This window comes from Pocillopora damicornis, chromosome 1, assembly GCF_964200805.1.
Source record: "Pocillopora damicornis chromosome 1, jaPocDami1.2, whole genome shotgun sequence".
NCBI classification, from domain to species: Eukaryota; Metazoa; Cnidaria; class Anthozoa; order Scleractinia; family Pocilloporidae; genus Pocillopora; species Pocillopora damicornis.
Window position 1 is genome coordinate 7,859,757 of NC_142670.1, and position 15,244 is coordinate 7,875,000.

The window sequence follows — 15,244 nt, forward strand, 5'->3', positions numbered from 1 at the left end:
CAGGGTGACATGATGCCGACCTGCTTTATGTTTTAGATTTTTAACGTTAGCCTTCTAAGGTAAAAGAAAACGTCAAAACCGATGCTAAAGCACAACAAATAAAAACTGACTAGATGCTATAAGATATTTTGCCAGTACTATTTCATTGTTTGAAATGAAATTGCAAGGAACATCGAGGTAGTGTAATTCCAAATTTAGCAATTTATTTACCTTAAAATGTTCTGCAAAAAAAAAAAAATATCTCCCTAGTTTATAACAATAATCAGTCATAGACTTCCCGTTGGAAGTACATCCATCATGTAAACATATGATTTCGGTTGCATGTTGAGACCTTTGCTATTTGTCTGCGTTTAAAACTATTCTGTGAAAGATAGAAAAAAGGGAATATTTCTAAGATGAAACCTAAAAAGAATCCTGGCTCTAAGCACAATTATCGAGGAAGAAACTCACCGAAACAGATAAGGGCTCGTGGTTGAAGCGACGCGCACACGGTCAGCAATCATTAACGAGTTCTACCGCAGCGAGCTCAAGCTACTTTTGAGTTAAAAAAAAAAAAATTCCATTCAAATTGCCGGTCGGCAGATTATTTAACTACGGTCTGGTAAGGGCAACTATTACCCACAAAATATGTTTTTGCTGACAGTCTCCCGAGACAACGAGGGACACTTCTGTGTTTCTATTGGCGATCGGCATTGCGAAAAATTTAGAGTGTTGACATAACTTGGCATGTAGTCACTTAAAGGCGTGAATTATTAATATAACTTTGGAAGCAAAAAGAAAAAAAACATGCTTTTTCACTACGATAATAGAGAATGTAAACCATACGGTTTGCCTTGAAATTCGGTTTTCGGACTCCGCAGCATACCAAACGCAAAACCCGTTGGGGTTTTGTATTTCGAAATGAATCTCCCGCAATTGCCTTGGACGTAAAAAAGAAAAAAAAAACCAAGCAAACAAGAACAATATGGGGTGATAATAGATTGAATATCAGCAGACTGTGGAATCTTAGCAATCTCTGGAACCAGCGGAACCTACGGAACCGTTATGATGAAAAAAAAGAGATAACAATAAATACGAAAATACCTTAACGCTGTTCGAGATTTTGATTTCGGGTATAAAGAAGATAACATTATAAGAGAAATATGTTTTTTAGTTTTTTTTTGTTGTTTTTTTGTTTGATTATATATTTTTTTTATTATTTTCATTATTTTTTATCTATCTACCTTGACGACCAACCACAGGACACCCAAACTCCCACAAGGAGCATCGGCGAATTTGCAAATATGTTCTCGTTAACAATGGGTTGGTGACATATAAGGATTCGCATGTCAATAAACAATCGTGCTCTCAACATTTAAAGATCTGGACTAGTTTTGAATAGGTACAAATTCCACCGCCCAAGTGTTTGTTCTTTTACATCAGGGAAATTTAGCTCGGTTTTAGTTCATCTCCTTTGCCCGCTACATAATACTTTCCAAGTTGCGTCTGCGAGTAACGACAACTTAACGAATCTCTTGAACGTTTGCGAAGGTCAACCGTATCCTTAAAAATTTTTTCGATATGTAACAAGTTTTGCTCGACTGGTTGTGGAGATACTGCATTTCTTTCTTTCAATTTCTCAGTCAGCTCCTTAGGGAAGGTAAAAAAGTCATGGTTAGATTTTAAGGTGCATGTAGCGAATAAAATGCTTTACTACTAGTCTTACCTGAAATCTAAGAAACTCTTTTATTGTTTCAAATGTTATTTTCGACATAACAATCAAATACTTTTCCCATTTTCTCTTCTACAGTCATCCTTCATTTGATGATGGAATTGCCAGGAACAGGTGAGGCAGTGTAATTACAATTTAATATTTCTGTATCTTTAAATAAACTGAAAAAAAAGGATCTTAATGAATTATCAAAATGATTAGTCATAGACTTCCTGCTGCAATGACATCGTTTTGCGATTAAAAACGTTAGTTGGAAAGCAAAACAAAAAAGTCAAAGACTAACGCTGCTATCATGATTGCCCTGATTTCCCCAATTCCCACTTTTAAAACCTTGCCTAATTCTAATTTTTCCTTCGGTGAGGTAGCGGGTTTTGATGCCCATTGTTTTTTATCATTAATGGTATAATTTTTTTTTCTTCTCCATCTTTATCGTTGTTACTATTGTTATTATCAGTATACATTTTTTCATTTATTTATTTATTTATTTGCCTCCATCATCATAATTATCACTATCGTTACAATCAGTGTACATTTTTTTCGTTTATTTATTCCTTTAATTTTTTTTCCCACAGAGTGCCAAGCAACCTGTTTTAGAGACTCATCCTATATAATTTCGAAAAGCGGAGGAGATTGGGATGAAAACAGGAGTGTCTGTAATGATCAGGGAGGTGACTTGGTCTCCATCGAAACTGAAGAAGAATGGCAGTTTATCAATGATGAGATTCAAAAGCGTACTACTTCGAATACTAGTGCGTGGCACATTGGTTTATGGAAGAGATACGCCGGGGATTGGACTTGGTCGAGTGGAAAAAAACTAAGTATATCGAAATGGCAAGATTCTCAGCCAGATGGTAACGACGCTTGCGCGGAAATATCTAAGAATGGAGGCCTCTTTAATGGTATCTTTCGGCGTGATAAAAACGCCTTCATTTGCGAGATGCCCGGAGGTAAGATCATATTCCAACCATGAAGTATATTATGTGCTGAAACATTGCAGTCTTGCACTTGTGTCAGGAAAATTTCTCTTGCTTCTTAAAAGTAAAAATGTTGTTCACATAATATGCTCGGCTCACCTCACTTGTACGTGTGAGCAACGAATGAACTTTTAAGCGTGTATCAGTAGCTGAACATATTGCCCATGAAAAAAACGGGGACATATGTTTCGAAAAAAAAATGATCACTGGAAGTTTCCTTTTTTTGCATCGCCTGCAGCTTGAAAAACAGCGATGGATACTATATATTTCACAACTTTTGTCGAGCGTGCTGCGGTTGGGATAATCTAGCCAACGCAATTTTCCCTTGCCACGAGTTACAAGGCGTGATCACTGACGTCAGTGAGTGAATCCATGCTCTTTTTAACATTACACATCGAAGTATGTATGCCCAAGGTCTTGAGTACCGGCACTGAAGACAGTGCACAGTTTATCCCGACCTTGGCTGGTAAATAACAGTTTTTTTTTTTGTAAACTCAACGAAATATTTTCCAAAAGAACCCTAACGATTTTGGGCTGTAATTACGGCAAGATCCTCCATGAACTGAACAGTTTTTGAACGAGTAAAATGGTAGTTGAAACAGACTGAGGTAATGCAAATTAAATAGAGGCTTGACCGAAATATTTTTGTTTGTGTAATGGAAAAGGTGATTTAAGAGGCTGCCATACAAACTTTGAAATATTTTTTTTAACAAGTATCTGTCACAACCTGACACCAATGAACAATGAACAAATTGTTTGAAAGAACTCAGATATCAAATGAATGAAAAATTCATTAATGAATTCAATTTTAAACAAATACCTCACGTTCTAACTTCCTGAATTACTTCTAGTGAAGGTCTAGGTCAATTACAAACGGTTTTTTGGCCGCGTGTCAACCCATTTAATAGCATATTTGCTATCAAAAATAATTTCAAAACCATTCTTTTTTCCGGCAGCCATAGTGACTTGAGAGAGAGAAAGAGAGGATTAATAAGTTATTAATCAGCTTGATTTGTTTTAAAATGATTTTCTTAAAAAATACTACTCAGCTTGCAAAACGAAATATATTTATGAAAAATGGCAACGAAGCTAGGGTTGTAGCTGGCGACTCGAACAAGCGTTGCCGTGACGCTGGGCAGAGATAGGAAAATCAGGACCGCATTAAGAACCACAAAGATTGCACGATTTGTTACCGTGCCCTCTTAGAAAAACAAATGATAAATACAGTTCTTTCAGGAAAAGTTTTCGGGGAAAAGCGTGTCAGAAGTGCAAGCGATAACCTTGAGAGGTATTGCCGGTAGCTTTCAGGTCATGGTTCGACGACCTCAGGATTTCAGGGAAATCTAAAAAAATGTCACTTTACGGACGAGACATCATGGGTTGGAACCTTGAAGACTGAATTTAAATCCGAAACTGCATGAAAATCGGAAGAAAAGCACAAGCTAACCCTAATTAATTTATCTTTCCGTTTTCTGTTATCTTGATTACCGCCACCCAGATGATCTTTTGAGTTTGTCGCGTGCACTTTAATTTTTTCCCTTTTCTTTCCGTCAACTGTATGCGGTTTACTGCGTATCTCCAGTTGCACATTTATGAGAACTTACATTCAAATTTAGTTTTACGTTTTTTAAGTCTGTTCGGATGGGGGAGGAAGAATAGGGGGTGTGGTGAGGGGAGGTGTCAGTTCAACGAGAAACTAATTAATATCCAAAAAGTCAACTACTAAAATTACATAAACTCACAGATAATCTTAGCTGATGTGAAGTTAACTAATTTATAAAAGCAGGGCAGAGATGGTGGACGCTGTAGTGAAGAAAGATGTATTGTATTAATTGACACTGATCAAACATAAACTAAAGATGTTAAATTAAAAAAAAATGAATGAAATAGAAAACGAAAACAAAGTCACGTTTTCTTTATCAATTTTTTTTCTCCTCTATTGTGATTGTGATCATAGTCTTTTTATATTTTAACCATTGTTATTATTATCACTTTGCTTATCACCATTATGATAATTAGTACTTTTGTTTCCGTTTTTATCATTTTGTAGGATGCTTAAACATAACTTTTAAGAACTCTTGGTACATATTTTCGATGTATGGATCGTACTGGCTCTGGAACAGAGAAACTTGCCAAAGACAAGGAGGGGACCTAATTTCCATTGAAACCGAAGAGGAATGGAAGTTCATCAATGACGAGATTCAAAGGCGAAATACTTTGCTCGATAGAAGTAAATGGAGTATTGGTTTAACTAAAAAGGCCGGCAATTGGACCTGGGTGAGTGAACGACCGCTGACTATTCGCAAATGGGGAAAAGGGGAGCCGAGTGGTGAACACGACGCGGCTTTCATGTACAAGTTGTCCAGTAATGGCATACGGGCCGTGTTTGGTAGTGTTAATAGTACCAGTGCACCCTGGCAGGCTTATGTTTGTGAGATTTCCAAGGGTAAGTTGTTGTTGTTGTTTTTTTTTTTGTTTGTTTTGTTCTGTTTTATTTTTTCCCTTTTTGTTTTTGTTTATTATTATTTTGAGTAAACCAAAAGGTACCAGAAGCGCTTAGGCGTAATAAGAACATTCTTTGTTAACGTTTGTGATACTCACGACCTAATTTTTATAAACTCTCTGACAGTCGGGATCAAGTTTACACTTACATTTGTATGCATGTAAATGGGTTTGAAACAATCTCAATGACCGTTTTCAATATATACATATGTCTAACTTTTAACATTGTGAGCAGAGGAAAGTTTTAGATGTTTCTGTTACTATCACTATTACGAGTAAAAACACTTGTGAAACTTTCAATTATCGCTAATTTTCACGTAGTTAGTTTGTCCTTTCGATCGAACAAAATGGTAGTGAATACCAACTTCAAAGAGTCATCGATCGATTGCTTTGTTAGATAATAAAGCGTGATGATGTAAAGTGCGTGATCTTTTGTGCAAAGCTAGTGACTCATGTCGGTAAAGATACATGCCAATTCTCGTTTTATAAAACAAACACAAAAGACTTCGAGACTTAGTCGTTCTTCGCATAGGGAATCAATTTTATGTTTATTGTATTCTCTTTCGAGATCCGATCGTTCGAACTGTAAGTTTCAGGGGCTAAATTCAATGTAATGCAAAATGTACAGTGAACACAATAAACCGAACATCCTGCTTCTAATTCGAATAAGGCAAACAATTCGATCTAAAGCGAGGTTAGTAAGGGTTACCTCAGTTCTCGTAGGTCACCAGAGGGCGTAGATAGTTTTCTTTTCAATACTGAGTTGGAATTTAATCGATGTTCTGCTTACTAAAAAGATAAACATAGGCATGCGTAGCATACAAAATTTGTTATTTTGGCCTGGAGGATTGAGATCGGACACTGTGTTCCTTACGTTTTCAGTTTTATGACAAAAAAGAGCATAACTTTTAAAATAACGAAAGTATCTCCCTACTTCACCTCAAGAGAAAGAAAAAAAAAACAAATTTATCTAAACTCACTCAGGTATTTTGTGGTCTATTGTCTCTCTTGTCTAAAAACTTATCGGCGAAAATAAAATGCATGGGTGCCACGCTTACCTTTTTCTCCTTCGCAGCTGTTGCTTAGTCTTGTCACACAACGCCCTATATTCCACGTTGGAGAGCGAGCGCGTTACGTGACGAGACAAAATAACTGTTGAGAAAGAGACTACCCTTACTGCCGTTCTTCTAACAGGGAGAAAATCAACATTATTCGTCTACAGTTAGCTGCTTTAAAATGTAATTCCGCGTAATTTTACTGAGAAAAGAAAAATGAAACTATCGTATCTCCAATAGACTCTATAGATACATTGAACAAGAGAATATAGTTGTAGTATCTCAAAGGGGGCTCCTTGATTGGTTGTTACCTATCTGGCATTTGCTCCCTGACTTAACACGCGATGGGATTAATCCAAGGTAGCTAAAAGCGACCTTGATTCGTAAAAAGTCAAAACGCAGGAGAACTGCGTTGAAAATTTACTATCAGTAGCAGTTAGTTCCGTGTGAATTCCTTTCAGTGGTGTTGGATAATACGGTTCGAATAAGTGATAGGATGCAGTTTGTTTACAAGGAAATGACACTCGATGGAGTGAAATCTAATAAGGCAAAATGAAATTTGACCGGCGGAATACAATTCAAGGGCATGAAAAAGTGCCACATGTTCAGTTCATGTAGTGCAATTATGTAGTATGTTCTGATTGGACTTTGAACGTTGAGGTAAATGCATTTACATACGGCGGAACTTAACTGTAGGGACAGTGACAGAGAATGTCAATATTTTCTGATCAGTATTTAAGCACTTGAGCCGCTATGGCGTTAATTGCGTCTTTTCTTGTTGGTCGAATAAAAGGTTTGACATTTGTGATGTATTCATCTCATTTCTCGAACTTTTCGAGCTTTAAGTTAATTTTTTTTGTATATAATTTAGCCTATTTTACCTTTAACCCTCAGAGGTTGGTGCGCCTGCATTAGGACAGGGAATACGTTCCCATTTTTTTCACTGGGTCTTCTGGGTTTTCTTGTCACGCGGCGGCACACGAGAGAGAGCGCGAGAGGTAATTCAGTTGTAACTAGCTGTTTGCTGTTCTCTGTACCTTTGTCGGACGGCATGAAATACTCCCGCTCCTAGTTCGATCTGCACATCCCCTCCTTGTGTATGACCCGTGAATTAAGATAGGAGGTAAGTTGTTAAGCGTGTGCGCTGTGAGAAAAATAGCGGAAAAGACACACTTAAACTTAAGATGATACAACAAGTTAAATGCGACACTTTCATATCCCGATAACTCTCGTCTTCAAAGAACGAGGCTCATGCGAAGTTCACAAACCATTACTCTCATCAAACGGGTCCAAAATTTCTGGTTAAAGTTATTCTTTGTACACGGCCCCCTGATTCCATAACATCACTTAAGAGAAAACAATACCTAAACGTTGTGATTGGTACAAGACATCTGAAGGTTATGATGTCATTGGTGCGACATAATACCCTAATGCGGTGGTGTGATTAGTGTGAGATACATACCCTACTGTGGCAATCTGATTGCTGCGGATTACGAACCCTTATACGGCAATCTGATTCGGTTGCAACCAACATACCGCTCTGCACGCAAACAGAGTTATCTTTATTCATGAAAAAAAAAGATCATTTTTTCCGGTGCAGGCGCAAAGCAAATTTGAATAGTTCAAATAATAATAATAATAATAATAATAGTTTGAATAGTGTTGCTGCTCAGAAAAGAACAATTGTTTTCTTTTTGGAATAATTAATTCCTCTATATTGTGTTTGTGATATTTTTTCCACAGACTCAGCTCCTGAACAAAACTTTTCGCAGGACTCTTACCAAGACTACGTTGGACCACCTTGCACGCAACAATACGGTAAGAAGAGTTGGTCACTACAATGGCGTCAGATATGTCCCAAGTACAAAAAATAAGCCGTTCTCAGAAAGGCAAAGGTACAAAATGATAAGGGATTAGGGTGGGGGACCCGAAAGACTTGCTGATGCCCAATGTAATGGTTCTCAGTGTAATTGAGACTTTTTCGGTGCTTAATGTACTCGAGAATGCGATGGTGTTAGTTACGAAAAAACGTGCACAGACATTAACGCCGGAGAGTATCGCGATCAAGCCAATAGCTAAGTAATACAACATTTATCCAACTACCGTATCATTTGCCTAAAGCCATTGCCTATTAGTCTTTTCCTCTCATAATAGCGTTAACAATGGGGATGTTCGAGGTATTTGTAATGTATTCCAACAGTGTCCGTTCGTTTAGCACAGTTCGGGTAAAGTACTTCGTAACAGTGGCAACTTATGGTGTTATAACACATTTAGTAAAACCTGTGTTGAAAGAAAACCGAAAAGGTCCTCGTTAACGTCCACTTATTATAAAATATCCGTTTCGTTCAAGTTTTGTAAATTGAGTAATGGTGACAAGCTTAAGATTATCGTTTGCGTTCCCTGTCATTCGCTACCCAACATTTTGAAAAATATACAAACCTGTGCCAGAAGAAAAGCCGTAAACAGCAAAAAAGAGCTCGGTTAACATGTTGTTGTAATCGAAGATTACACTCTCATCCATCTTAAGCATCGCCGTCACCATCGCCGTCGCAGCAAGGTATTATACTATATACAGTAAAAAAGAGCTCGGTTAACATCTCGTTCTAATCAAAGATTAACATTTTCATCCATCTTAAGCATCGCCTTCGCCGTTGCCGTCGCCGTCGCCGTCACCGTCGTCGTCGCCGTCGCCGTCGCCGTCGCCGTCGCTGTCGCCATCGCCGTCGCTGTCGCCATCGCAGCAAGGTATGCAAGGTATGATAGTATCTACAGTAAATAGTAAAAAAGAGCTCGGTTTACATGTCGTTCTAATCGAAGATTAACATTCTCATCCATCTTAAGCATCGCCATCACCATTGCCGTCGCCATCGCCATCGCCGTCGCCGTCGCCGTCGCCGTCGCCGTCGCCTTCGCCTTCGCCTTCGTCGTCGCCTTCGCCTTCGCCTTCGCCGTCGCCTTCGCCTTCGCCTTCGCCTTCGCCTTCGCCTTCGCCTTCGCCTTCGCCTTCGCCTTCGCCTTCGCCTTCGCCTTCGCCTTCGCCTTCGCCTTCGCCTTCGCCTTCGCCTTCGCCTTCGCCTTCGCCTTCGCCTTCGCCTTCGCCTTCGCCTTCGCCTTCGCCTTCGCCTTCGCCATGGCTTTTGCAGCAAGGTATGGTACTATACACTATATACTATATCCTATGTACTCAGGTGTAGCACTTCGTAACAGCGGCAACTTGAGGTGTTATAACGCATCTAGTAAAACCTGTGTTGAAAGGAAACCAAAAAGGTCCTCGCTAGCGTCCACTTATTATAAAATATCCGTTTCATTCAAGTTTTGTAAATTGAATAATGGTGACAACCTTGAAATTATGAACCTCTACGTCGTTTGCATTTCCCATCATTACCGGTAGTTGTACATAAGTGTTAGATCCAAGTGTAACATTTTTTTTGATTATTCGTTCTTGCCTAATTTGTTTTTCCTTTGCGTACGCAAATTAGTTTATACTTCTTTTCGTCCATTTGTTTAGTCTTCTTTTTTGGCGTTAATCTAGGTGTTTATCTCTTTCTGTCAGTTTTCGTGCCCTCGTTAGCGTTTCCGTGCTGTTTCATCTTCATTAGCGCCTTTCTATAGTTTTATTTTCCGCATGTTCTAGCGTATTTTGATATCGTAGTTTGTCAGTACAGTTTGTGAGTTCAGTTTGGTCCGCGCTTAGCGCAGTTCTGTTTAGTTTGTTTCTAGCCTCTTCGCGTTATTCGCAGTCCTCTTTACAGAAGTTTTCTCTGGCCAAAACAATTTTCAACGATGAAACTGCAATAAACCTGCAAGACTCCTGGTCTTGAATAATAACACCACACTCTTAGTACCAAGCACGTCGGCTCCAATAAATCTTTTTCCTTTTATTTGGTTTGTGGTGTTATTATTCAAGGCCAGGAGTCTTGCAGGTTTATTGCAGTTTCATAGGTCTTGATCGTGTTGTCGCAAGAACGTTAGACTCAATTTGATCTAAATAACCTCAAATGAATAAATAAAAATTTGAAATTTATTTTTCATTCTCCTTTTGAAGTGATAATCAAAGTTTTGAAGTCATGACATGAGTTCATAGGAAATCTGCATAAGTACGAGTTTTGTCAACATTAAAGCTGTTAATGCATGTGTACGAGCACATGTAGATGTTGACTAAACTGTTAATCCTTTAACTCCCAAGATCTAATTGTTAATTCTCCCCTCTACCTGCTACACATTTCTTTGTTAGTTAGTTATAAGGATATGATGTTAAATCAAGAAAACAACTTCTGTCTGATAAGTTTGAGTATTCTCATTACCTCTTTTGTCGGATAATGTATGGATATCACAGGGAGAAGTTACATGTTAATCACTTCTGGGAGTTAAATGCGGCGAATATTTTGCTTAGATTTCTCATTAAAGTAACCTGTATGAGTATACTCCTTTTTTTTATAATCTTGCTTTTTCAGCTCACACTGCATTCCAATTTTCGACTAAATTTTATTTTCTTTCAATATATCTGGAACTCTTGGTGTTAGATATCACAGGTCTATTTTGAACCTTTCTGAACCGGTAATTGCAAGAAATTGTGTAGCTGTATGGCGCATACATTTTTTTCTCCTGACTCTGTTAATGGTCCATATGGTGTAGGGATTGGGACTGATTGTCATGTTTACGATTTTTTTAACAGCAATACTCCCTACAGGGGGGGACTGCTCCATCACTCCACCAAGCGGCATCTCACTGAAGACTGATTTCAATCTGTGCTGTAGCAACTGGGAAAGTGACAACACCCCTCTGTCCTACCAGTTTCAATACAGGCTAGAGAACGGTTTGTACAATGTGTTATATCATGGCGTTAACAACAACATAAATATCTCTTGGATACCGCCTGGGAACAATGCAGACAACTTTCTGTCAAATTTAACGCGACAGTGACTGACAGTTTTGGAAATTCTGCTTCCCCAGTCTCTTTGACAGTCCAGGTAGGTCGCTAACCATTAATTTAACGTCTAGCATGAAAGGATGTGAGAATATTTTAATTTACATTGGTCCCTATAAGTAATAGATCAGTAGTAGTTATAGATACCTGCTTTTGACTTTTGCAGATCCAGCCATCTCAGAAAATAAGACCCGATGTTATCACAAACCTTCTAATGGCAAAAAGCGGTTTATTTAACAAATTCATCGAGATCGGAAACCTGAGAGAGGCGGCGCTGATAGCAAACGCTATCCTTCTATCAGTTTCACAAGAAACCTCAATGGATTTGCAAAAGAAATACAAGGTACTTTTCGAACCCAACTTGTTTATTAAAAAGTTTTAAAAAATATTTCATTCCGATCGTGTCCGAAAAGCAAATAGTTTACCAAGAGCCAAACATACAAAAAAAGGAACAAAGTATTTGTATGAAGAAAATGATAATAATAATAAAAATCAATTGTCGAAGAACAGACAAGTATAATGCATTAAATAGATGAACCTATTTTTGCGAAAAATGGAGCTGCGTTAAATATCTGATGTTTTTCCAGCGCGAGAATCGTTTCTTCCATGTTAGATGTTGACTTTCTAATATTCTCACAGGTTGAGCGTGTGAGCAAACAATTTCATATTCCGTTCTGACGAGTGAAGAACGCTAACGAACCTTGAATTAAATTTCAAGCGAATATTTACAACGTTTTGAAATTGAGGTTTGAAAATCCATTTCATAGGCGGAAATCACCGGACATTTCTTTATTTCAACTTAGAAGTTTTCGGTGATTTGATGCATTTAGTTAAATTATACCCTTGCAAATAATTATATCATTTGATGGTTTTTAACTGGCAATATCATTGGGAAACCGGATAAGTTGAGTCTAAATATGTCTTTAGATATATTATCTTTGGAACGAGCCTCATATGCGGGATACAGTCTGGCTGCCTAATTCTTCATTGGCTTAAGTAACTTTAAGCCAATATCTTTATCGTTGTTTAAGGTTATGAACCACATCCTTAAAAAAATTTCGCCCTTGGAAGCGAAAAGTGTCTCCGAGCTGCTTCAAAAATCGTCAGTTATTGGTTCTGCTCTTCAGGTCCTGGAGAAAGTACCTCACAAGTTTTTGGTGAGTTAATTACGTAATATTGATTGGGGCTGGAATAGCCTTGGTTGGTACGTCAAGTCTTCATACCATGACACTATTTAGTCAGAAAGGCTCAAGAAACAACATTAAAGACGAGGAACACGGAAACGCACGAACATGAAAAACTAGCAACTGTTGTGTTATCAAATAAACCAATCTATAATTTTCTACTTACTTTAGCTAATTCGCCACAAAGCATTTTTAGCTTCATTGATATTTATTTGCACTCCACAGAATCTCTCCTTATCTGCCATCAGTTCAATGACGTCACGACTATGGTCTTTCGCCCGGAAAAAAGACGTAGCAGACATACCGCTGACAGACCTATTAGCAGAAAACTTGGCTTCATGTCTTAATAGCGTTTTGAAGGCAGCAGCAGTAATTGCATCAGAAGACTTCAAGTCAACTTTTCAACAACTGGTACTGTAATGTACATTAGACTTTATTCATTGGCAAATGGTCCATTGCAGATTGTTGTTAACTTCACCGTTACTCCCTTCTTCATTTAGATTTTGGACCTTTGTTTGTTTGTTTGTTTTAAGCTTTCGAAAATCCGTAATTTGCTTACATTGTATGTTTATTTATGCAATTTCTACAGGGTAAACTGTTGGTGAAGATTTCAATGAAGACCCTTGAGAAAGTTGCAGACTCAGTGTTATCCTTGACAGTACCTGATGAAAGAGCGATATCATTCACAGCGGGACAACTATCCATGACAGTCGGAAGATATAGCCTCCAAAGACTTTCAGGACTGGAAATAAAAGCAGGAAAAGGCCGGTTTATCTTACCTTCTAAGAGCCAATTATTACTCGCTGGAGTAAACAAAACAAGTTTTGTAGATGTTCAGGTAGGTTTTCCTGCCCTACAGGCAAATTTCAATCCAAGTTTTTTTTTTTTTGGCAGATAGCGACACCAGTCAAATTAAAGTAGCACATTAGGTAAGAGGTTGGTTGTTACCTCCAGCAATCATATTTCTTGTTTTGCTTTTGACATGTTCAACTCTGGCACTTGAAACAACAAAAAAAAAATCAGTCAAGCTTGATTTTCTTCAAATCGCCTTAGTTAAACCTTACAACTGAGTTGATAACAGGATCAAGTCTTCCACCCGCCATTTCTCCTTCATTTTCATTCTGCTTTCAAAAAAACTGACTCTGAAAATATTTCATAATAAGTGACCACATGAATGTTATTTATTTTTCGTTGTTTTTCCAAATATATTTTCAGTTTTATTTTGCGCTTAACTTATGATAACTTAAGATTAATACTAAGAATGAGTACCTTGTTTACGTGTTCAATTATAGCAGTCTACAAAAACAAACAAATTATTAGTCATTCTTCTTTCAGATGTTCTCGTTTTCTTTCAACCCTTACACTTGGGACAGCACAAAGGAGCGAGTTGGCTCTGATGTTGTAACCCTGCACTTGAAAAACAACGACAGCGAGCTTATTAAAGTATCAAATCTCACGGAAGACATTGTTATCGTTACGCCTTTAAAACTTCAGAAAATCTCTGCTTCAGAAAAGTCATGGTATTTCACAAAGAACGATGATCTACGTTTCCACGAGGTAAACGTCAAGTATGAAAACACCCTGTTGATGCTGGATATCAAACCTCAAGATCCAACCGTACATCTGTTTGTCTATATGCGTTTTGGTCAGCAACCGACAACTCAAAACTACGACCTCAATGCTACTATCTCTTATGACAAAAAGTGTGTTTGGATGATAAGCACACATGACAAAAGTGACGGGCAACCTGTCTGCTCCGTGAATCCACGTGCGCCGATACAAGTTCTGGCTGAGCGTCCTGGGAAATACTTTCTCGGCTTAAAAAATTACAATGCCACAGTGAACTTATCTCACACAAGGGAGAAAAGATCTTGTCTTGGTGGAAGGCGAAGGAAGCGCTCCTGCGTCGATGTCAAAGATCCACCACCTGCCCCACCCCAGAATGAAAATGTCCCTGTGATGCCAGTTTATGATTCCACAACAGACCAGAACTACACTCTGAAGGTGACCTTGGGTAGTTGTGTTTACTGGTCAGAAACATGTGACAAGTGGATATCATCTGGTTGTCGAGTAAGTGAAAATTAAGTAACGCTTTTCAGCGCAATCTTTTTTATCTAATTTGGAATCGTATTCAACACTATTCAGATAATTTGAGCTTTCCCGAGTAATGTTTGCAAAAGTGCTGTGGTATTGTAATAATCTTCACTCATTAAGCTTATCATTTAATTCAGGCTAATCTTTGATTAGAGAACATTTTCAGACGACAGTCGAATCGATTTGATAGCCAACTGAGGCATAGAAGCGCCTTAAAACAAAAAAGATACAGTGTGATTTATGGTGACAGCCAAAATGATAATTTTTATCATTAACATCTTGCATTTATGATTTCAGGTTTTAGCAGAATTAGATGGATTTTTAAGCTGTAGCTGTAGCCACTTGACATCATTTGGGGGAAGTCTTTTAGTGGAACCGACTCCCATTGACTTCGACAAAGTCTTAGTCGAGTTTCAGCAGTTATCAGAAACTGGAAATATCGCAGTAATTGTGGTTATTGCGGTGATTTTATTATGTTATGTGACTTTGCTTGTTATCGTAAGGAAATTCGACGAGGAAGACGTTAAAAATGTGAGTGTCGAGCGAGATTTTGCTTAGGACTGTTGTTTTAACGAAGCATGGTCTCCAGCATGACCATTTCACTCCCATGATTTTGTTCTTAAATCTCCCTCCGGTTGCTATACAATTTGTTTGTAAATAAGTCATGGCAATTTGCTAATAGATCAAGATAAAAAAAAATCTACCTAATAATTTTGGGTATTCTCATGACCTGTTACCTGGATAATGTTCGGATATATTTGGGAGAAGTTGCATGTTGGTCACCCCTGGGAGTTAGA

General features: G+C 38.1%; 1 protein-coding gene across 1 annotated transcript in view; it reads left to right on the forward strand.

Annotated features, from left to right (window-relative positions):
* The first annotated feature begins 12,942 nt into the window (after window positions 1-12,942).
* LOC149051745 (polycystin-1-like protein 3) overlaps window positions 12,943-15,244 on the forward strand; it is a 3,000-nt gene continuing 698 nt past the window's right edge. The window contains exons 1-2 of the mRNA XM_089214674.1: window positions 12,943-14,423; window positions 14,745-14,978. Of these exons, the coding sequence (XP_089070800.1) occupies window positions 13,689-14,423; window positions 14,745-14,978 (969 nt within the window). The 5' untranslated portion in view covers window positions 12,943-13,688. The remainder of the gene's footprint in view (window positions 14,424-14,744; window positions 14,979-15,244) is intronic.